A 25236-nucleotide genomic window follows, 5' to 3' on the forward strand; every position below is an offset into this window, starting at 1 on the left:
AGACAGAGCCTTGGGGTACTCCAAAGGTCACTGCAGCGAATTTAGAGGAGATGCCATCGAGAACCACAGACTTCTATGTGAAATATATTCAGATATCCATGCAATTACCTTTTTGTGCCACTTGTAGGGTTGTAATTTGTTAATGAGTAGGTCATAACTACAAAGTCCAACGCATTACGAAAATCTAAAAAGATGCAATCAGTTAACTGCCTTTTGTCTATTGCTTTGACCAGATCATGAGTGAATTCTACAAGCTGCGTAGTACAAAAAAGCCTGCCGAATTCCGTGTTGGTTTGTATTTAAAAGATTGTGTTTAACTAGATGTGACATAATACAACTATATATAACGAGTTCCATAATTTACATGTAATACTAGTCAAGGACACTGTCCCGTAGTTCTCAACGAATTTTTAGGCCTACTTTTGTATACAGGCACAATATTTGCCAATTTCCAGTCGGTAGGTACGGCACCCATGTCTAAGCACTTTTGGAAAAGATGGCATAAATACAGGCATAACAATTTACGACAACTACTAAGCATTTCTGCTGCTATATAGTCTGTCACATTTGCCTTTCTGGGAGAAACATGTGCTAATAGCTTACGTACACTTCCAAAACAACTTCAACTTCGGGCATTTCTTCGTTCCATAGCGTTCCACACTTACAAGCCGAAATTGGCGATTACTAAATACGGAAGAAAAATAACTACTAAATACTTCAACTTTACGCTTGTTATCATCGAGTACCGTGCCTAAAAATTTAGGGACAGAATTGTCGTTCTGTACATTACGCCGAATATACTTCCAAACGTTTGGGGATCAACCAACCGCTCCCCAGGACGAGCAAAATAAGATTCCGTAGCCAATTTGGTGGAATTGTCAAAAGCAAACGTCAGCCTCCTTAGTTTGGATAAGTTTTCCAGCTACCTGTGTTTTTTATACAATTAGTATACCCTGCGCACTCTGCGCAGCAAGATGCGGTGTTCCTGATGAAACCACGGTTTATCTTTATCACGTTTAGATGGAAGCATCCGCGTCGTAACGAATTGATCTTGAAGATAGAAAAACTTTTCTTCGGCTGGTTGAAAGAGGGTGCGTGCCCTGCGTGCGGCTGGTTCTTCTCGATTGCTCTTCTCTATATTAGAGCGCTCTGAGGCGCTCCGAGCACTGTCGTCGGAGCAGTCATCGAGATTGAAACGTCATCGCAGCGCCGCGTCGCTACTGTTGGCGATGGCCCACCGTAGCCTTGGCAACCTAGGCCACTGCATGCTGGCGTCTCGACGAACGTTCGTCCCGCCAGCACGTCAGCCGGTTTTTCGGGCAGCGCCGGGAGCTTTGGACAGGCGAAACATCGGACATTAGCAGCAGTCACGTGGTTTCGCATCAGCAATTTCCTCCTCCGAGAGCGAGTCGCACGTTCGGCTTGCGCGCTTGTCCCCTACCTTTAAGCTCGGGAAACGACCGATCTACCCGACTCTGCTTCGGGGCATACAGGCGACCAGTCGAAGATACCTTTAATGCGTCAGTGGTTCGTAGCTTTGCGCGTGCCTTTGGCGCTCACTTGTGTGTCTTTGGTGCTCACTTTGCTTTGGAGCCATGGAGCCCGAACATCACTTCGTCGGCCTCTGCTGCTGTGTTTCTTCAAGCCAGCGTTTTCACAGCGAGTGTCCGCGGTCAGCGAGTGGGATGTGTTCGTGGTTGCTGAGCGCGCTGACACCATGATTGTTAATTTAGTCAGCAAGCGAGTGTTTATCAATTGATACGTCGTATAAAAGTACTATATTTACTTCATGTGACTGTCTGCTAATTTCCTATGGAAATCGATGCTTCGCATTTCGGGCGAAACTGCCACTTTTTTGCACAGGCACGTTAGATGGATTTTGGCAGTTTTGTTTATGACAACACATCCTTCTGTAAGTTTCACGTTAAAATCATCGGGCATTAGTGCTGAACACCTTAATACACGTTTCGTTCACTGCAGCGCTCCCTGTGTGTGTTGTGATGCAGCATGTCTCAGGGTACGAAGGTGTGCGTCCTCATCACTGCTTCAGCAACTGACCCAACAGTTTCAAAAGAGTAAATTTTCAATTTCACAGAATAAAAAACGCATTTTATTCGGTGCATTTTGACGCGATACTGTGAAAACGTGTGCTCCTTGTCAATGAACCAATGGTGAAGTAACTCCCCACTACCTTTCCACTCCAGTGATAGGTGGAAATTCCTCGATTTTCTAGCATTTCGTAGTTATTGTGTCGAAGTTAGAACGGCGATCTACAAATAAACAGACACGTGAACTAGCCGAAGTAGAAAATTTCAACTCTTCTCCAAACATCCAACTCTGGTCACCTCTCCAATTAGCCTTCGTTTTTCGTTCGCGAACAGGCGCAAGTGAGGTTTCTAACGTGCTGTTTGCTTTGTCGACCATATGCAGTTATTTCTTGACGCTTCTCGAGAAGACGTCTTTAATAATACTTCTCTGTAGACCACTATTGAAAACTAGGCAATTGGTAGCGCGATTTACGGCATGGTATGAGACGCTGTGGGTCTACATCAATGTTAAAATAATGTTCGGTCACAATTACGACACGTTTCGCCTACTTTAAGTAGAAAATGCTGTATAATTATGGTTCTGCGCGAACTTAAGGGAGAATCTACGTGCAGTAGCGCACTCTGATGGCACTCGGTGCCAGTACCACTGAGAGCTCGCTTTTCTAACAAACTAGACACTTAAAAGTGATTTTACAGGCCAAATGCATTATAGTTGAAAGGTTAGAGTAGAAGGCACGTGAAATGCAGAAGACTGTGTCTTTAAAAACTCCGAAATCAATAAAAATCATGCAGCCGAAACCTCAACAACTTTATTTTGTTGTAGTTAACAAAGAACTGCACAAATGATGATATTTGAAGAAAAACGCAAGGAACATCATTTGTCCAGTACTCCGTATTATTGTAGTTGCAGATCGGAGCTAGCCAAGTGAGCTGGTAAAGTTGTTGCGTCAGCTCAGTGAGCACATAGTGAGAAAACGCTCCACCGACCAAAGGATGACGGAAGCTGCCCATCTTTCTGCAGGGTCGGAGCAGGAAGCTTCGAGTGTGGGCCAGGTTGACGAAGACGAAGCGAGCGACAGACTCACCGTATCCTCGACTCCAGACAGTGAAGGAATCAAGATGCAAAGCCGCCAAGAGTCCGCACAACAGCAAAGCAGCGGACCCACGAAGGGCCCCGAGGTAGCCATGTCAGTCGAAGTGCGGAAGGCAGACGCTGCACCCATATCGCGAGAATCAAGTGACATGCAGCAACAACGACCATCAAGCATGCCTCGGCCAATCAAGCAGCTGAGCAGGTATCAGATAGATAGATAGATAGATAGATAGATAGATAGATAGATAGATAGATAGATAGATAGATAGATAGATAGATAGATAGATAGATAGATAGATAGATAGATTGAAGCCACTTGCATTCCTCCCAGCGATTTTCATTCTTTCAATACAATTTTTATGCACGCTGCCGGAGCACTTGCGTAACCTAATGGCTCAAGAGAGGCCTGAGTTCTCCAGCTCTTTCAGAAGCAAGCTGATAATTACTAATTGAAATGACATTCCTACATATTTTCTTCTTCAGTAACAGACACCACCAAAGCAACTGAATGTGGGTGTTATTTTTTTCTCTCTGATTTATAGTGTCTTCACAGGGTGCCAAAATATTTCTCGTAGGAAAAAATATAGACTAGTGCACGGGGCGCGCAGAAGCAAAACACCTAGCTATTTCAGTTCTTTGAAGGTATTTTTGTTGAAATAGAGGAACTACTGGGGTCAACGACAAGCGTTTATAGCAACCGCGAGCTCAAAAGAGATGATGTTACTCTGTGTGCGGTGTATGTTAAATTCATTGGGAATATATGTGTGAATACAGTCACATACACAATGAGAAATTCCATCTTCCCTAACAAGACACGCATTGGGGCTCCCTCGCAGACATGTACTCGAAGCACTCGAAGAAAATTTAAGCAGTGAAACACAGCACAAACGCATAGAGTGAGAATTGAGGGAGCGGAAGTCAATTTATTGTCACCTAATTGAATGGAAGGTAATTAATATGTTTAAATAAAATGTGCAACATAGTAAGGAAAGGGAAATGCAAGCGGACGAGAAAAGCCAACTTGCCGCAGCTGAAAACCCAACCCTCGCACCCAACCCAACTCGCATAACTCATCATGGTCGCCGTCCTCCCTTCGGCGTTGTTGATTAGCTAGGGATAGCTAGCACCATTAGAAGTCATAGGAACGCATAGTAGACTTTGCATATGGAGCAGGGCAATTCTGGCGAACGGCGCCACACAAATTAGAATGCTAGATAGGGCTCGCTGTAATATCTAAGCTTCACGTTGCTTTCCGGGTGTCGTCGCAGATGCTCGAGCGACGGCATCCAGTTGCCAGAGTTTGTGCGCAGCCCGACGCAGCAGGGTGGCGACGTGGGCTGGCCCGACATGGTGCCCGTGCAGCGCATTCGCCGTGGCCTCCAGTTGCTGGGAAGCACGCCGCGCAGGGACCAGCTGCAGCACCTGCTCGACGGCCGGGACCTGTTTGAGCGAGAGGACGAGGGCGTTGAAGTGAGCGGTCGACGTGCAACTCGCATAAAATCATTACCGCATCACATCGGTGCAGCGTCGCTAATTAGAAACGCACATTTAGTCACACACATCTACGTAACTGACTCAAAATATTCAGCTACTTATAAAGAAGCGTCCATTCGCTCGCCTTGTATGAGCATACAAATGTGCTTTATAGCGTACAGGAAAACCAACAGCAGTCATTAACTGTTACAGGTAAGAGCGTCAGAACGCTGCCGTAGTTGCTCACTTCGACGAGGACGCTGTCACTGTAACACACAGAGTCCACCAACGTCAATTTAGGCATCGCGCTGTGGTAGTGACAAGCAGGTAGAAAAGGAGTCTTAGCACACGATCTGTTGATTCACACAAGCCGGCTCTGATCACTCCAAGACTGAAAAGTGGTGATTTGTCTAGGCTTCGCAGTGATCTGGGAAATTTCGAACGTAGGGAAGAACGTTTTACTTATAGTAGAAGCCGGGAGACTGGCCGGAGTTTATGCGCTATAGTTAGGTTTCTGCGTTTCCGAAATTTATATTAGGGCTAATTTGGAGGCTGCTTTTGTGTCTTATTTCTTAAGGAAATACGAAGCTTGTCGGTGCATTTCAATTTAGCTTGCGGTAATACACCCCACAATCAGAGTAATTTGTTTTTTTTTATTTATTCCGACATTTAGGCAACTGTTCTTTAGTACAATAAGAAATTGTCAATACTGAAGAAGCCTTATTGACCAGGTGAAACCAGAATCATTGCGCCGGGGCGCTGTACCATAAAGCTATTGCAAACTTGTTTATTCCAATTCTGCAATCAGCCTTCCACGATTCGTATAAAAATAATAGAACGACTCACACATGGCGTGCGTGTCACTCGACGTCGCGAAAATGTCCCATTTTATATATGGGCCCATTGATTATGCATGATTAGACCGAAACGAAAAAAAAAATATTTATGATTCGACGTCCTTTTCACCATGAGCCCTCTGCTATCGGTCAAACGTTTTCGGACTGCGCTCACTTCGCCTCTCTGTCACACGGCATCATAAAACCGCGAGAACTCGCCCACGTTAAAGTGACTTGCACGCGTTAAAGGCGGACTATCCTGCGGAAGAACACTTATTTTTTTTTCTCAATAGCCCGGCAGTGCCTCATTCCGAAAGTAGAAAATGGCTGCCCACTGATCACTCTGGCACTGGAAAGTCGGAGCTACCGGGTAGCATGTATTTATTTGCGCATAATAAAAAAGGGCACATATACAGCATTGCTCTGGGAACTCTTTTTTGCTAAAGATCTCTGTTACCAGCATTTTTAACGTTCTGTCGCACGCTGCCGCGATTTCGGACCATTAGGGGAAGCGGACTAATCGCACACGCCGGCACCACCCTTCTCATCCGGTTATCTACTTTCACTCCGCTGGCTTGGACCCATCGACACCTTCTCCGCTTGCGCGTCCACCACGTTTCGTTTGTGCCAATTAGATACGAAACACTGTTGAATGTAGGCTATGCTATTTGCCTTGAAAGCAAAAAGGTGACTTCCTGTAAACAAGGACCGCGTTTGTATGGGCTTTCCAAACAACGCTGCCGGTTACCGCCCGGTGCTTCCGTGGGTAGTTACGTAAGTTTGACGTCAGAATATTGGAGTAAAAACAGATTGAAATAGTTTTTGCTGAAAGGACCCCTCAAATGGTTCGAACAAATTTTGTAGACCCGTAGCGTACAGCTAAAGTTAATCATTCGCACCACAATTTGTGTGAAACGTCTCCTATTAAGAGAGCTACGGATCAATAGAAGTTACCCTCCTGCATAGTCATGCATTTTTTCCGCAACTTGCGCTTGGCCCCGCTCACTGGGCGACTAATTCGCCCAGTGATCGGGGCTAAGCTCCGCCTTCACTGGCTCTGCGTCAAGATGTCACGTCGTGTCGTCGAATTCCAGTTCTCTAGGAGCGAGCGCGCGAAGCCTCTCAACTTTCCGCCAGCTGCTTGGCAGTCGACCCCAAGCGAGAGCTATCGAAGCAGAGTGCGTTGCGAGCATTCTGTCGCTTTTATCTGACGCAGCGCCGAACTTGTCTGCTATTCCGGTAACCACGGGCTAGCTTGGTGTTTCAATGGAACGGTGGAGGCATAAACTCAAGCTGATGAAGGAACTTTAGCGTAGACGTACGGTGAGCTGCCTGATCGGCCTCCGCGGTCCAGCCACCCGTTGGCGCAGAGCTTAACCAACCAAACAAAGAGCTAATATTGCGCTAACCAACTGTAAACATTTTAAACATTTACAAAAACAATGTGTTAACGATTACACTCCTGCAAAAAATTTACGCGAGCAGCAAAGAAGAATGCATTTTGTTACTTCTACTATGTCTGGTTGACAGTGGCGTAGCCAGAAATATTGTTCGGGGGGGGGGGGCCTACGCCACTGGCCCTATATATATATATATATATATATATATATATATATATATATATATATATATATATATATATATATATATATATATATGGGAGAGGCCTTTGCCCTGCAGTGGGCGTGACCAGGCTGATGATATATATATATATATATATATATATATATATATATATATATATATATATATATATATATATATATATATATATATATATACGTAGCTGCAGCTCAGCCTCCTCCTTAAGAGGAAGCTTTAGCTCGGGTGCTCCTATTTAAGTACATGTAGAAGGGGAATTCGTTTTTCCCTGCAACCACTTCACCAAATTTGAGGAGGTTTGTTGCATTTAAAAGAACAAGTTTAATTCTAGTGACTACTGGTTTCGAATTTTTCATTTAGGTGGTCAATTATTTATTAAAAATTGGCCAAATCGAAAATTCTCAGAAAACGAAACTATCAAGTTTAAAACTCCGTGACTCAACAATGAAAAATGATATCACAATTCTGCGAATTGCATCTAATAGCACATCTACAGCGGACAAAATTGATATGTTAAACATGAATCTAAAAAAAAATTCAGTATTGTGGAATTACGGCTTTTGCAGAACCCTTGTACACAACGTAACCAATTCACGTAAGATACAAATTGACATAGCAAACTTCTCCACTTTTACTGTTATAGTATATGCCGTTTACAGAACCACAATGTCTGTTCTTCATGCATAGCTATTCGTTTGTAAACGTCGTGCTTCTATGTTTTCAAACTTTCAAAATTTTCAAAATAATTTAAACAAAATTCAGGCCCTGAGTCGAAGTTTTGTTTCGAACAGAACTGGGATTTAACTTTCTCTCTCAAATGCAACAAATTTCAATAAAAGCGATTAGCAGGATTGTCTAAGAAAAGGGTTTCTGCGTTGTACAAGTATTTGAATAGGTCGCGTTGGATTGGGCCCCAGCTAAAGCTTCCTCTTAAACAAGTTGTCAAGGGATCAAATCCATGAATAATAACTGCATTGTCATTGCCAAAGATGCTGCAAACGAATTCTTGAAAGCTACGCACTGTAAGTACAAGTAAAATATGTATTTTTTCATAAAATATTATACTCGTATGTGCCAAAAATTGTGCCCAACATAACTCACGTCAATGCTTCCATGTTTTTTGTCTATTTATTAAGTAAAGAAAATATCACACGAACTTTAGAACTATATCAGTTCGAAACCAGGAAAGCAGTGCATGCCACTGATATGAAAAATTAAAAGGCAATGAACAGAACAAGTTGAGGACAAATATGTTAATGAAACTTTGTCATTCAAGAACCGTGCTTACATTCTTGTATATATGCAATGGCCAGTGAAAAATCTCAATGACGCTGTAATTTGTTTTAATGTATTACGCAAAAGCAGCTGTCACCGGTCGTGTATCGTGAGTAATTGCACCGAAATCATAGTCGCAACAGAGAGCACGTATAAAAAGCAAGAATTCTGCATGATATACGAGGGCAAGTCAAATGAATGTGAGCCAACAACGGGGTACTTTATTTAAAAGTGGTCTTCATGAGAATTTAGACATTTGTCCCATTGACTAACGAGTCGCGTGATTCCCGTCTCATGAAACTCCTTGGGTTGCTGCTTCAAAAAGTCTGTATCTGGTTCCCTTGAGCTGTTTTTTCGGTTGCCCGAAAATGTAGAAGTCGCAAGGTGACAGGTCTGAGCTGTATGGCAGATGTTGCAGCGTTTCCCACTTGAACTTTGCCAGTTTTGTATTAACCACATAAGCAACGTGGGGACAGGCATTGTCGTGGAACAAGATGACCCCATTCGTCAATTTTCCACGTTGTTCGTTCTTAATTGCGACACCCTGCCGTTCTGGCGTTTCACAATATCGGAAACAATTGATAGCCTCTCAAGATTTAGCAAATTCTATCAGTAATGGACCCTGACGGCCGAAAGAAAAGTCAACAACACCTTTCCAGCGGAAATGATGGCCTTTGCGTTCTTTGGGCGTGGTAAATTCGAATGTTTCCACTGTAAGCTTTGCCGTCGTGTTTCAGGCTCGTAGTAGTGGCACCAAGGTTCGTCCCCGATCACAGTTGCAAACAAGAAGTCGTCATGCTCATTGTGATACCCGATCAGATGAGTCAAGGCAGCGTGAAACTTTTCCGTCTTCTCGCGATGGATCAAAATCTTGCGGATCCATTGCGCACCAAAGAGCCGATAACCGAGAAGCTCATGAATTATGGCGTGAACCGAACCGTGACTGATGTCCAGACGGTCTGACAGTTCATCGATGCTTATCCTCTGTTGTTGTTTCATCAGCTCATGAACCTTTGAAATTGTGTGGGGGGTGATTGCACGATGGTTTTGGCCCGATCTTGGAATGTCTTTACAACGTCCTTTAAACCGTTTACTCGAACACTTCACAGTGGTCAATTAAATGCCGTGTTCGGCGTAAAAGGCAGCCATACAGCGATTAATTTCTGTTTTGGAAACACCTTTAGCTGTCAAAAACTTCGTGACACCGAGCTGTTCAACTTTTGAAGTGTCCATTATGTGACGCAACCATATTCAACCCAGTGTATGAGAGCATTAAAGAATATTTATCTTCACACCTGCGTGTCACTTTTGCAAATGAGGCATGCCGTTCTCCTACGCGCATGCCTCGCAGATAATGAACCGAACCATTATTGCGCGGTTAGGGCAGGCGCACTTTCATTTGACTCGCCCTCGTACATTAGAAATGCAAAGATACAATGGGATATACAAATGCGAAAATACGGCTTGATAAAGGACAAAAAAGTGTCACTGGAAACAAAGTTCACTGCATGTATACACAAACCCTCGAAACAAGATATTTAACTATACATTCTAGACATTCTAGACATTCTAGACAAAATCCGGAGTGATTTCCGGCGCCGGGGGTCGCTTTGGTCGGCGGTGCATGGACAGCACGAAATAATTTCGGGGGGGGGGGCTGAAGCCCCATAAGTCCCCCCCCCCCCCCCGGGCTACGCGCCTGGTGGTTGAGCTCTCTGCCACCAGGTGGCTGCACCGTGCAGACCATTCACATTTGTGCTTCTGCTGGTCCCGTGGAACGAGACGCAACAACACACGGCCAGATTAGATTATGGGGTTTTACGCACCAACACCACTTTCTGATTATGAGGCACGCCGTAGTGGGGGACTCCGGAAATTTCGACCACCTGGGGTTCTTTAACGTGCACCTAAATCTAAGTACACGGGTGTTTTCGCATTTCGCCCCCATCGAAATGCGGCCGCCGTGGCCGGGATTCGGTCCCGCGACCTCGTGCTCAGCAGCCTACAACACACGGCCAGGCCCTGTCTCATTGCGCTTGCGTTTACTCTAATACCGGACTCGCGAAACACTATAGGGCCGTTTATAGTCCAACGTAACGCCCGCGCGCGCGCGCTCGCTGCGTCACGTCGGCGAAAACGACACCTCTATAAGATATAGTCCGGCGTAACGCGCGCGCGCAGCCACGCGCGTCGCGGTTAAGCGACGTCGGTGAAAAACACGCACTCAACACTTCGGCGTCACGCCGTAGCCGGCGTGCCCAGGCGCGCTTGGCGAACTCAACGCCGCCGGCGCGGAGATAACAGAGCGTGTTCTATTTCACGCGGCTGACGCTAGACCAGAATGCACTGCGCGCTGTAGCGGCAGCGAGCAGAAGGCAGAATGGCGGCCTGCGGTGCGCGTACTGACAGTGCGCCTGTGGTTTTTTCAACATCCGTGTGTGATGACAGCGCGAGTGAGGACGCCTGCTTGAAGCGATTAGCTACAATCAATGTGTATACGATGTGAAACGCATGGACCACCGCGACACAGAGCGGAAGAACCACGCGTAGGAAGCTATACGAAAGAAGTGTGGTCTCGCCACAGGTACGCTGCATTTCGCAGCTCCTGTACTAGCTGGTGGTAGTCGCCGAGTTGAGGGCGCTTGTGGAATAGCTTTCGTATGTACATGGTCCGCTTCCTTTTTTGACGTAGCCGACGTACTAGCATTATGAGTGCGATGTTCTGGCTTCCAGGAGAAGTTAACGCCATGCCGCAAAAGTTTTCGTTTTATGCGCGCGCTACCCGAACGGCGCGCTATTCGCCGCAGCCGTGAAGTTGCGCTCCTGGACGCAGAGATGGCGCCAGACTCGCGCTGCGCGCGCACGCCGAACTGTAGATGAAGCAAATTTCTTGCACCCCTGGCGTCGCTAGCGCAGCGTATCCGACTTAGCATGCCGCGGCCTGGCGCGCCGAGAACGCCGGACTATATCTTGGCCTTAAGGGCCTTTTATAGTCCGACGTAACGCGGGCGCTCACGCACGCTACGTTACGTTGGCGAAAACAACTCCGTCTATAGTCCGACGCACTGCAGCGCCGACGTAACCGGCGGCTGCCAGTGCGCCCCAACGGGCCCGGCGCAAATTTGGCTCCTGCTCCATTCGCACGCCGGCGCCGCCGACTGCGTCGACGCAAAAGCCGTCTGCGGAGTTGTGTTGGCGCCTTTTTCTTCGCGCGCAATGCATTGTGGGTCGACGCAGTCGGCGGCGCCGGCGTGCGAATGGAGCAGGAGCCAAATTTGCGCCGGGCCCGTCGGGGCGCGCTGGCAGCCGCCGGTTACGTCGGCGCTGCAGTGCGTCGGACTTATAGACCAGAACACGCTAGTCTCGCACCCAGACTAACCGAACGCATACTCTCGCACCCGGGTTGCCCGGTCGACCGGCGCAATTTTGTACTGGGCTGCCAAAGTGTGTTCGCCGGCGACCAGTAGACATGGCAAGCGCCAGCTCTAGGGCTCCAAAGTGCGGAAATGTGCCCGTTCACACGAATCCAAAGTAGAAGAAGTCATCTGGGCATCATTGCGTCGTGTTTGGATGCCAAAACAACCAGCGGAAAAGCAGCAGGTTGCTTAGCGCTGTTTGCGAAGAGCACAACACACGTAGGGAATCGTGCCGGTGCGGTGTTTCCATCCTGCGCCGATTTCCATCCGCAACGAAGAATGCCAAGCTGCGCCACCGGTGGATAGCTGCAGTGAATAGGAAGAACTACCAACCCAGTGAAAATGCACGAGTGAGTATTCGATCTGTGTATATTTTGGTGCCACGTTCAACTTTGCGCCCCACAAACGTAATACGCAGGTTTGCTCCGAGCACTTTCTGGGCAACAAGCCTACAGAGCAGAATCCCGCGCCGGTGCTTCGCCTTGGCTATAACAAAAAGGCAAGCCTTTTCGTGTTTTCATTCAGGCAGAGCTCCCGACGGTTAAGCGGAACAGTTGAGTTTGCGGTTAGCGATACTTGCCGCTGGTGCACGGAATGACCATTAAGCGTGAACGACAAGTTGTAGGCCTTGCTGGTGAGCGTTATTGCTAATGAAAGTAAACCGAAGTCTGCTCGTCACGTAGCATGCGTCCACAAAAACGTAAACGACGACTACTCGTCGCCGAAGGTGTTCTTGCAGCGCACCTACCTTTACGAGCTGGTGTTGCAGGTGTCATTCGTAACGAATTCATTTGAGCCTCCTGAGCTCTAAACTGCGTGCGGGCTGTTATGCGGGGCAAAGCGCAAAATATTTCCGTTCATATGGCGAGGAAAATAAGGTGCTTAATTATTCTTGTATTTTGTAACAAAATTTTGATCGTTCTCACTAGTTTTTTTTTACTGTTTTATTTTCTAAGGGAGCGCCAACAATCCGATGGCCTCGCACAAGCGAAACAGGTCTGATACCAGGTAGCTGCAGTTGGTGGGGCTAATTTCTTGGAATGCAGGTGCGGTTGTTGTCTTGTACCAAAGGGGTCCTGATGATGCAGCTTTAAGTAGGGATGGTAATTTTACGTGCCCTGTCATGGTTTGTGCAACTGTACAACACCTGCATCTGTCATGCTCGCCCTGTTATACGGGCTTTGACTGCACATGTAGTTGAACATTATAACTACTGTAGTACCTCATTTTCCCATGAGTGCAGGTTTAGCATCATATGCTGCTTGTTCGAGTGCTGTAGGCTTTTGTTCTGAATGTTGTACTCTTAAGTGGTTGCACGATACAATTGGCCTGGTGTATTTTCTATTTCATTTTGAGAGGACTTTATATCTTCGCAAAAGTGATGGCATGGGAAAGAACTACAGCCCTTCTTACTATAACATCTATTTTGTTTTCAGTGTGCAGGTGGTGAAGGGCAGGCGTCTGCTAACCAGGCAGTCAAACGACCTCGCCAGTTGGTTGCCAAGCGCGGCCAACCCAGTAGAGACCATTACAAACAAGACCAAACTCAAAGTGCAGATGACAGTGTTCTGCGTGCTTTAATAATATATGGCACCAACACAGTGCTGTAAATTCCTTCACAGGTTACGTGCCAAAAAGCTCACAGGTGTTCTAGCATATAGCGCGCGGTTTGTACAAACGTAATAGCGTACCTACCCGATGTATTCGCTTCTGCAGTCTGCACAGCACTCAGTGTGTCCACTGTGGACTTGCACGAGGTCATGAAGTTTGACTGAATCCAGACAGCGAAAATGACAGGTTAGAAAAAACGTGAAACACGCCTTCCGCCCAGCTAAAAAGCCCAAGTTTCGCTTTCGCGCCGGGTCGCATCTCCCGGCGTGGCAGCCCAGGCTTGGGATAGATGGCGCGACCGGCGCTCATCAATATGGCGGCGCCCTTTGAATTCACGGTGTTCCGGTGTATAGAAGGAGTTGTTTTCGCCAACGTAACGTAGCGTGCGCGAGCGTGAGCGCGCCCGTGCGTTACGTCGGACTATAGGCCCGTTTATAGTCCGACGTTAACGGCGCGCGGGCGAGCGTCGTTCGCGGTCAGTCACGCTACGTCGGTTGCGCTGCGCCGGCCGAGATGCCATCCCCTCTATACTTCAACGCGCGCGCCGTCGGCTGCTATCTTCGGAGCATGCGCAGAACTTTCGCCAAGTCGCGCGCCGTCCGCAAAAGCCGTCTGCGGAGTTGTGTTGGCGCATTTTTCTTCGCGCGCAATGCATTGTGGGTCGACGCAGTCGGCGGCGCCGGCGTGCGAATGGAGCAGGAGCCAAATTTGCGCCGGGCCCGTCGGGGCACGCTGGCAGCCGCCGGTTACGTCGGCGCTGCAGTGCGTCGGACTATAGAAGAAGTTGTTTTCGCCAACGTAACGTAGCGTACGCGAGCGCGCGCGCGCGTTACGTCGCACAATAAAGGGTTGCTTATAGTCCGACGTAACGCACGCGCGCGTGCACGCTACGTCACGTCGGCGAAAACGACCCCTCTATAGTCGGGCGCACTGGCGCAGCCAACGTAACCGGTGGCTTCTAACGCGCCCCGACGGGCCCGGCGCCCATATGGCGCCTGAGCCATTCGCGCGTCGGAGTCGGTGGAACTCTGGCACCACAATGCATTGCGCGCTAAGAAAAAGGCGCCAAAAAAACTCCGCAGACGGCTTTTGCGGACGGCGCGCGACATGGCGAACCTTCTGCGCATGCTCCGAAGATAGCAGCCTACGGCGCGCGCGTTGAAGTATAGAGGGGATGGCATCTCGGCTGGCGCAGCGCAACCGACGTAGCGTGATTGACCGCGAACGACGCTCGCCCGCGCGCCGATAACGTCGGACTATAAACGGGCCTTAAACGGCCCTGATAAACGGCCCTTAACCGGCGGCTTCCAACGCTCCCGGCGCCAATATTGCTCCGGAGCCATTCGCGCGTCGAAGTCGGCGGAACTCTCGCACCACAATGCATTGCGCGCGAAGAAAAAGGCGCCAACACAACTCCGCAGGACGGCTTTTGCGGACGGCGCGCGACTTGCCGAACCTTCTGCGCATGCTCCGAAGATAGCAGCCTACGGCGTGCGCGTTGAAGTATTGGCGGCGAGGAGTTACGGAGTCGCCATCTGTCGGAAGCGCCTTCCTTGCGTAGTATGAAGGTTCACGCGGCGCGCTCCTCATAGGTTTCGCTTACGGCGCTCAATAAAAACACCACGCGGCAACCCTCCTGGACATTTATGTAGGTACTCTCAAAACGAGGGAAGTCTTTGACTGTCGATACAATAATCTTGGGCAAACTGAAAGCACAGAATCGTTTACAGACGCTATCTCTTTACCGAATACGTAGAGTGAACGCCACTGCGCGTGGCCGCCGCGACGGAGTCCTCCGAACCGGCTTCTTGCGTGAAAGGTAGCCAAACGCTGAGAGTAAACTATGTAAAATATGTTCTTATAGTGGGCTGTCGGTATAACCAAATGGGGCATTACAAAATGAAGCCTCAATCCAGCGATCGCACAGGTTCGCAGCTACCGACTGCGCGTCTGCATGCATGTCCGCGCACAATGTTTTGCTTTCGCTGTGAGCGCGTTTTCGCACCATGTCGTGAGCTTTTTAGGCCGCAGCATATGAGCATTTGACAGTACACTAGCAGCCATTGTTGACGCTATCAGAACTGTTCAAAAATAATTCTGTTGTAGAGACTTCGACGCCTAGCTACGGCGACTGTGATGAGCCGTCGCGACGATTCAATATTTTTTTGTCTTCATTTTCTTGGACATTTCAATATTATTTCTCAAGTTGCGTCGCACTGTATGTTTATCGGTCTTCTCAGCGTTCGATTTCCCTCTGCTTCTTTTTCGTAATACAGTGCATTAATTCATTAATTCATAACACAAACATGACCATATGCCGTGTCTTTCTTTAATGTGCGTCTTACCGCTTCCTTTCCGTTCCAGTGAGCTTGCCAGTATCTAGAATCAGCAAGTTCATTGACCAAACCGTCATGACATTAGCCGGGCAGCGGGCGTGGGCGGGCGTCTCAGTGCGCGTTTACTGCTACTCACCGAACATCGCGCAGTCCTGGCGCCGTAGCAGAAATGTTCCTCGCGTTTGTGCTTGCTGCATACCCGAGTTGTAGCCGATAGCTCTCTGCCGGTTCAAAGCCTCGGCAGCCAAGCTTCACGCAGCTCCTTGCACTGCGGCTACGTGTGAATAAGGCTGACACCGGGCTCCGTTGCATGCGTCCAGCACTGCTGCACCGAGCAGTAGCCTACCATGCTGCACGCCTCCAAAGGTAGCCACTACCTATTGTAGTACTTTCATATGTTATCAAGCAGACACCCATGGCGGCAAAGCCTCACCGCCTAATCAGAACCACGGCGCAGGTGGGACTTTAAACTTTCGTTTCCAGCCCGCTTCGGCGCTTCCGAAGCAGCCGACGCGGCCGCTGTGTCCACGTGATCCCTCATGCCACGTCACGCCGACGGTGGCGCTAGCTTCTCCAGTGGTGGAGCTCTCCACCAATAGAGGGGATGGCATCTCGGCTGGCGCAGCGCAGCCGACGTAGCGTGACTGACCACGAACGACGCTCGCCCGCGCGCCGATAACGTCGGACTATAAACGGGCCTTATTGCGCTAGTAATCTTCCGGTGTAAAGTGATGGCCGCAAACGCGCAAATCCTGGCGCCGATCGGATAGCAACAGTCCGCTCGTCTGCTGCCTTGCTGAGGGACACAATGTCGCAGCTTGACACATTGCCAGTTACTACGTTTGCAGTGCACAACGCAACAAAGTCGAATCGTAGTGCTCGCGAAAAGATTGAGACCGACTCTGACCGCGGAGCTCTCGTCTAAATCGAGTACGTTGTAACACAAGCAGACGACGCTTACTGTGTGCCGGGAGTGCTTAGGTATAGTGCGAAATTGTTCTTGGGCATTCTCTTTCTGTTACTTTCTTTTTGTAGAAACAAAGTATCTAACATTCCAACTATTATAAACATCATTTGTTCACCATAAAGGTGGAAAAATTATAGATGCCGCGCCCTCGGCATCCAATCGGATAGCTCGCCCACATGACGTCAATTAGGTGATTTACACCATATGGGTAGGGGCGGCTGAAAATTCCGCCGAGCCGTGTGCTGCGATCGGCAGCGATGTTCATTTTGAAATCCCTATGATAAATTACACGCTTCACGCGGAGCACTAAGATACGTCATGTAATGATCAGAAGGACCTACTCTAACGACTCAGTGCGTTTGTACAATATTGCCAAAACCGTTTCATGGTCCTTTAAGATGGCCCCTGTTGAGAACTTGCAATACGTACAAGCACACTTTCTAATATTTGCATGTGAAATTTCCTGCTGACCACTCCTTCTTGTTCACGAAACGAAACCTACAGAGCGCCCTTTCGGCGTTCTGTAATGCGAAGTCACAGATATGCAGTGCACAACGCAAAAGCAGATACCAGTCGTGCGCATGCATTCGCCAGAGAACCATCGGCTCAACACTTTCTTGAACATCATATATCGGTTACTGCGAAAAGCCTGTGTAAAGACCACGTAAAGTCACATGTCATCCAGCCACACGCCGACAGTTGGTAGCGTAATCGTAGGGTGGATGCATAGAATGAGGAAAAATAAAAACCAAATTTACCATACACTGAAAGCACAGCAGCCCCTACTGTATATTTAATTTATTGCCTTATTCGAAAGGTATTCATAAGATTAGATGGCAACGAATTTTGCAGAGGAACATCAACATTAGGCTCGGTCGCGCAAGCCACCAGGTCGCTACATAAGTGATGCTCTTAGTATTTATCAAGGAGATCTCGGCGCGTGTTCATGGCGGGTTCAGACAAAGGATGTTTCCTTCGTTTTGACCAAAAGAAAGTGCTTGCAGTGCCACGGAATCGCACCGCGCAGCGCAAACAGTAGTCTTCTGTCTGTCTACATCTTCTTTCCCCTACAGTTGCAATAAACGAACATTTTCTTACCAAACAAATTTATTTTGATTATATTTTTGTATCTGCAACCCGTTTGTAGCGGTTCAGTGTGTGGCTTTTTCTGAAAATGTCCTACATTGCGGTGTAGGCGGTCGAATTCATTGTAAGTTCGACGAAGAACAGCCAACCACCATAATTGTAAAACTATTTGGCCTCAAAATCTGAGTTTATTCTGATACGGACTATTTCAGAAATAGTTCACCGGCAAGAGTTTTTTGCAGTTTTTGGTTGATCCGAAATCGTGGAACCATAACTATAGCAGGCTGCTAAGAGCGGGGTAAGAGGCAAGGGGAGTGAAAAAACAATGACGAACGATGGTTAGAAAAAATCAAGGGTCACACCCGGTTGAGAAAATTCTGTCGTGACTGCTGAAGCTTTTCTTGTACGACAGAAGTTCCTGACCTATCGCGTGAGTTTCTATAGTTGCGACACATTTCTGACATTATAACAGAAGTAAACCTAACCACGTCCATGTGCACTCTTGTGTACCTATATGATGTGATTGAACAAACTCCAACTCAAACTCAGAGGGTGATCTTGGGGGTTGAGCGGATGCCGTGTGTTCGGACCTTTGAAGGGCAACTGCACTGAATTTTCACTTTGGCTAAAATGACTGAAAAAGCCTAGCGCACACTGTCGAAGTAATCTTTCGGCAATGCCGCAGGGAGGGTAACTGCCTAATTTTGTTAATAGAAGCCATTAAATAGCAGCTGAGCAAATGACGCGCGCACGTGGCGGCAAAGCTATAGCGATGCGGATATGACGAATATTGAAAAACTGCACGCAACTGTTGACCTCCCCGTTGCGCCTAGGCAGCTAGGCGCGTTGCTCGCTCATCGTTTGCGAGCTGACGGACGTTTCTCTCGGCGTGCGTACTCCGTGTTGAGCTCGTGAGTTCAGCTGTTGCAAGAATGCCGATGCGTTGCGTGACCGTCAAGTGCTCGAATACGTACTTGAACACGAGCGATGGCTGTGCAGTGCACAATGCGGACTAGAGGAAGGGCGAACACATTTTTTCTGTCCCATCTTTTAGAACGCAAGTGGGCACCGCGGCGCAGCCGGCAAGTACGACGCGAACAAGCCAACACAGGCTAAACAAGTAAACTGCAGTTGACGAAGCTCCTCGAGCTACATTTTCACAGAACCAAGATTGGGGCTGACAGGTGAAGTAGCACACTGTGGTATAAAGGTAATAAAGAGGGATAAAGTGCCGCAGAAAGGGCAGCCCTTCTGAGGCACCTTATTCCTCTTTTTAACCTTCATACCACAATTTCAACAGCACAGTGACCCATGGCATCAAGATCGGCTTGTAAAATGCTTTCTTGGGACGCCTATAAGTACTATAAGCCCTGACGGCGCACGAAAATCGAATGTAAGTTGTATTCAGGGTCGATATTCTCGAGCAGTAATTTCCGGTAGTGCATCATCTTCAAGATAATTCGCGCGTCGCTACATCGGATGCGTCGAAGTAGACGATCGAAAGCCTTTCTTATACAGCGCCAGAAACGAGCAGGAACCGCATGCTGCACATGTAACGAAGTAGAACCCAACGCGGTGGCCATAGTGTCGATGCGGCGCCAAGCCATGCAGGAATGCAACGCCGCTAGAACGAAATTGCCCAAGCTTTATCAGGGCCGCAGTCCGGCCTATCTGGCTATCAGTTTACGCGCACCTGGATGACAATTTACTAGGACAATTTACTAGGATGATCCTTTACTAGGACGGAAACAAATAATCATCATCACCTACAGAGAACGGCAAAATATACTTCCCAAGCTGGACTAGGCGGTGTTGTTGACGTTGCTGAACTATGCGGGAGCAAATGAAAGAGTCGCCTGGTAGTTTGGACGTGTAGGCGTCTTGTGTCGGGAGCACCCTCTACGAGATTGCGTCTCTCGTGCATTTCTCCGCCCAAGCCTGCCACTCGGAGCCACAACAGCCTCGGAAGCACCCGCCAGGGAAATCCTGCATATTTCCGCGCAGATAGTGCCGCACAAAACCAGAGAGAACACAAGCGTAAACCACTGCTATTGTTGGTGGAGTAAGTCGCGTTCGTTCGCTTTCGCATGCCCATTTATTTAACGTCTTTGCTTGCAGAATTTTTTAGCTGTGTCGCGCAGTTAGTCGAGGGGACAAGGGTCCCTTATTCAAGGAGCCCTTGGTGCTCACTGCCTGCGCTGGGTGCCACCACAGATCTTCGGCAGGAGTCGTAGCTTGGCACAGGTGCAGCGAGTGGCTTGCCTTGAAAAAGGCAAGTCCACTTGTCGAAACGTTGGCTCCCGTTTTTACACTGTTCTCGTTTTGGTCATAGCCTTAAATTTCCATCTCCCGCCTTACCCATGTTTTCCCTTGATGTGGCGTGCTATCATTGCGTGATATATACTAAACCGAGAAACTCGCGTCAAACGCCGCCTCAGACGTACCAAGAGACACGATTTCTACAACGCTCGTGAAATTAGGCAGGGCTTCTAAAGAGGTTCCTTAAGCTGAAGTAATGCAACAGTGATGCAAAATACGAAGGCAGGCCATGGCAAGTGCCAGAAAATGTTTCCGAAAAAAAAATCCGATGCAGATGATGCTGCAGACTACGCCCAACGTGCATACTATGATGGTCGAACAGTTAAAACTTAAAAAAACAATTTCTGTAAATATTGTTTTGATTTACATGAGGAACGCTTTCTCTGCAATGAACGAATGTTTTTCTTTTTCAAATTTTAATCACAAATGGCTCAGGGGTCTTTCAGATACTGAAGTAAAATATGATTTTTCAGGGAAACCTTTTTTAATTTACTAATGTCGCGATCCAAAAACCGCCTAGTCCGAATGTAAAATCTAACAAATTGTGTGTTAGCAATGCAGGTACGAAATTTATTTATTTTACCTCAGTAAGAACTCCATGTCGTAATGAAGACGAGAGCACTTTCGTAGCTATTGAAGGAATCCTTTTTTTTTGTTTCTTCACGAAAGTAACGAATTTGTTTGATTTATGTTTTTATAAATGGCATAGTACTCAGCCTTCCTGGCCAAATTTCCTTATGGAAGAACGGAAAACACATTTGCACAGTTTAGCAAATTTTCACTTGTTTTTTGCCAGTGGAAGTTGAGATATTAGCCAAAAGCGTTAAAGTCGTCAGTCCGGGTCCCATTCACCCTAAATAAGTTGAATGATGTGGCGAAACTACAGCGTATTTGGCGAAATTCCCAGTGTTGGAATTAATTACTGAACCCTCGATTTTTCGGTGTTTTCATGCGTTATAAGAAGAGTACGTTTCTTCGGTGTCGTCGGTTACAGTGCCTCAGTGAACGAACCAAGGCGCCTTATATTCATTGAAAGAAAGGAACCCTCTATGGATAATGCTTAGGCAAATTTACAAGTTCATGAACTAATTATGGTCTGAGCAGTAACTTTATGAAGTTTATGAAGGATGCCGAATTTAACCAACTGCCCTGGGAAAACTGAAAACGCCGCCATGAGCAAATTGAGCAAAAATTGGCAAAATGATATGGTAAATTTATTCTACAAGGTTAGATCAAACAGAGCCTTTGTAATAAATACTGTCAAAGTTTCAAGGGGGCGAGCATTAAGCGAGAAACATCACAAATTATATACGTGGTATAATTTCAAGGAACTCAACTTACTAATGCTCAAAGAAAAAACACTTTGCTGGAAATCAAGCTGCGTTTCTGCATGGTACACGAGCGTACCCAGTACATGTACGGTACACAAACGTTTGTACTTTTCATCCCGGCTGTATTGTGGTCACCACGCCTGGGAATACCTCCATGACCTGGCGCTCAGCAGCACAACACCGTGGTCACTGAGGTACCGATGCAGTTATCCCACCATGGACGACCGCTTTTGTGATTAGCTAGTAATTTAATCTTCATTTGTGTTTTGTGCGGTGAAAGTGCTCGAGATTAATAAGATTCTAATGGAGCAGCCTATTTCCTGTCCTTGCTTAATCTCCAAGATTGTAGCGCTCCCTTGTAACGCAATTTCACTCGTCATCGTCGTCGTTGATGTTGTTGGTGGTGGTGCTGTGGTTACTTAATGGTGCCGTCAGACAGGCAACGTAGACCAATAATAATAATAATATTTGGGGTTTTACGTGCCAAAACCACTTTCTGATTATGAGGCACGCCGTAGTGGAGGACTCCGGAAATTTTGACCACCTGGGGTTCTTTAACGTGCACCTAAATCTAAGCACACGGGTGTTTTCGCATTTCGCCCCCATCGAAATGCGGCCGCCGTGGCCGGGATTCGATCCCGCGACCTCGTGCTCAGCAGCCCAACACCATTAGCCCCGAGAACGAACACGGGCGGCGCTGCGAGCGCCGCTCGCGTGACGTCAGGGCACGGACTCGCGCCTGTCGTCTGCTACAGTTCGGGCGTTGTCCGGGCGCTTTCTGCGGTGTTTTCGTTTGTTCGCCCTCGTTCTCTTTGCTTGTATACTTATGGTGGTCGTCTCAAATATATTTTTACGACTTCTTCCTTTGCGAACATTTATTCAAAGAGCTAATTTCTTAGACAACAATGCAGCTCTCGAAGGCAACGCTACAGTGCCAGCCGAAGCGACGCAGACCAGCCCATTGCGAGTTTTTCATACGCGGATAGACAATCGCAAAAGCATAGCCTATAGGAATCCAGTTATGATACCGGTGCCGCGGTGCAACAAGTATGTCACAAAGCTGGCTATATATGACTTCTACAGCAGTCACGTTGATTTTATTCCGCTAAAACAGGTTTGCTCACGACGAGTAGTTCATGGTATAATATCGAATTTTTGCATTTCCTCACAGAAAGGCTCGGCAGTAGCACGGGGATTTAACTAATACTGGAGCTTAGATTCTACACGCCTCACTTGCTTCTTTACCTGCTTGTCAACATTAGGCGGTTCTTCACGTGTTTCTTTTTTTAAGCGGCGGAAACTTGAAGTAAAGTTAATGAAGGCTTACAGCTATTTTCAGAGTACAAATAGGAATGTACCAATATATATTCCCTTTTCCATGCTACACGTTCAACTCACCTCTTTGTTAAGCGTTTGTTAATGATTAATAATGTATGTTATGTTCCCCTTTTTTTGTCTATGTTATCTAGTGTATATCATTTATTTATTTCAATGCCGTAGTGTGTTTTGCATTGTTATTGTGGAAATATTTCACTGTTCTTTCATATATTGTATAACTGCAATGTTTTATGGCCACTATATAAATGTAATTTATATGGCGCTTGATGTGTTACCCCATGCAGCCATATTGTACCTAAGGGGGTGAGGTTACCTCAAGCTGCGTCTGTGCGGCTTTTTTCCCTCATCCACCCCCATTTACCACTCCTCTGTACATGTGTGTGTGTAAATGAAAATTAATAAATCAAATCAAATCTAACTCACTTGAGAAATTTACTGGTGCTTTTTGCTTGAGGAATATACATGACGAATCTGTTTGGCGAACTGACACAGGCTGCTCGGCCCAATTTTTTTAGAGAAGCATGCCTGCTGGACCGCATAGCTGCAACCAGAAAGAAGTCGAAGCGTCAACGACTAGTAGTATGGGACATATTCAAGATATCGAAATTCCCCCGGTGGAGGGTCAGAAATCAAGTTAAAGTATATGCAAGGCTTGTGGTGCTTTCTTTATGAATGTTTGCGATTGGATTGGCGCAAACCTAATTTAGCCTGCAAGGTTCTCTTTTATGTGCCGACGAAGCGAATTGTTATTCGTTTGTATAATTAAATAACGCTGGATCGAGACATCGTGAGACAGAAGGTGCTTGAATTTTCCTTTTGTAGGCAATCTAAGCTGCGGTGTAGTAGCTCGAGAATACTTTAGCCATTCCAGTTGGCGCTGTAAAAAAATGCTCTATGGTTTTAATTCGAAGTTGTAGTGAACTGATGGGTTTCCCGAACATAGCGTGCCTCGCCATACGGACAGTCGTTTGCTACCGTTACGTGATCAGGGGTGTGCCATATTGTCGAAAAAGGCTACTGAGGGCCACTATGAAACATTTCATCACTTTCAATTGAGTGGCTCTCGATCTTACCAACGAAACTTTTCTCTCAGGTGATTGCTACTATGGTGTTAGTGAATTAACTATGTAAATACTCTACATGACGCGCCGTCGTGTTAGCAGCCATGAGCAATTCGTTTTTTGGAGGCCTGTTTCAGAGGGGGATGAAAGTAGCAGCAAACTTCTTCATAAGAAATGCGCGCCTAACTATTTTTTTACGCATTAATGAAAGGCCATATTTGAATAGAACAACACACCAGAGTAATAGGAATCATGATGAGAGCTTCGCTGGGCAGTGTCTTTCTAAAATCAGATAACATGTTGACGCCAATTACCAAATTTTTCTTCCACGTAAAATGCAATGCCTCTCATAGCTAAATACTAAAGGAATGTTAAATGTTTAGCGAAGCACCATACACAAGTTCGCGCGTTGAATTTGCAGATATTCTTTTTTTAGTCAAAATTTACCGATAGACACGGCGCATATATGCGTTGCAAAACCTTGTAGACCCCTTTAACGCTACTTAGCTTGCGATATCCAAGCCGCAAAGTTTCTCGACTCATACGCTTTTGAAGAAGAAACTGTGGTTAAGGCATGGCAGCTGAAAGAAGCCGACGTATTCTTCAATACGTACGGCTCGAGCCACCCATACTCCAAGCATACACGAAGGGAACGAGCGCGCACGGCAGCCGAGCGAGCCGGAGCGAGCGGCGTCCTGGCCGTGACGTCACTCGCGAGAGGGCGCCACTCCTAATTCTCGGGGCTAATAGCCGCTGAGCAACCACGGCGGGTTGCAACGTAGACCAAATTAGAAGCGGCTATCCTGAGGTAAAGTTAGAAAACCGAAATACCTTTTACTCATTTACGCACACACATGCAACAAGTAAACAAAAATGTTGGCATACAAAAACAAATACGTCAGTCCAAGGCTTGTGTCAACGTTCTGTAAGGCTTCCGTATTTGCTATCCTTCATGCTTTATAGCCACACGTTAGCAACAGCGACGCTGTTGCTAACGCGAGTTGAATCACATCGGCTTCCAGGTGGACCAGCAGCAGCTGCTGCAGCCTCCACGAGAAGATGCGGTGCTTTGCAAGACTGTGCAGACGGACATCACGCTGGCAGCGGCCATTGTGCCGTTCGCGGCGCTGGACAGCGCCCTCTGGCCGATGTCCCCTTCACGTTGTGACACGTGGCCGCTTCCTCCATCACGCTGCGATACCGTTGCCTCGAAAGTTCCGCCGTTGCTCACCGTGGACTGCGGAGACTACAAGGCCGGCCGGAGCTCGGGCCTCGAACCCGGATCCTCGGAGCTCTTCCTGGCTGAGCGACACGAGAAGCCGCTGGCCACCACGGACGCGCCCCTGGTTCATCAGTCCCCAAACAAGGGTGCAGAAAAGATCACTTGCCGAAAAATCACTTGAAATGCTAGCTTTTAATGAACATCTGCGGTGTGCCGGCAGTT

General features: G+C 47.4%; 1 protein-coding gene across 1 annotated transcript in view; it reads left to right on the forward strand.

Moving 5' to 3' along the window:
* The window catches only part of LOC135898305 (microtubule-associated protein futsch-like), a 194666-nt gene that overhangs the window by 140136 nt on the left and 29294 nt on the right, over positions 1 to 25236 (forward strand). Inside the window, exons 7-9 of the mRNA XM_065427186.1 lie at positions 3070 to 3343; positions 4410 to 4611; positions 24815 to 25160. Of these exons, the coding sequence (XP_065283258.1) occupies positions 3070 to 3343; positions 4410 to 4611; positions 24815 to 25160 (822 nt within the window). The remainder of the gene's footprint in view (positions 1 to 3069; positions 3344 to 4409; positions 4612 to 24814; positions 25161 to 25236) is intronic.

Source organism: Dermacentor albipictus, chromosome 5 (genome assembly GCF_038994185.2).
Source record: "Dermacentor albipictus isolate Rhodes 1998 colony chromosome 5, USDA_Dalb.pri_finalv2, whole genome shotgun sequence".
Taxonomy (NCBI): domain Eukaryota; kingdom Metazoa; phylum Arthropoda; class Arachnida; order Ixodida; family Ixodidae; genus Dermacentor; species Dermacentor albipictus.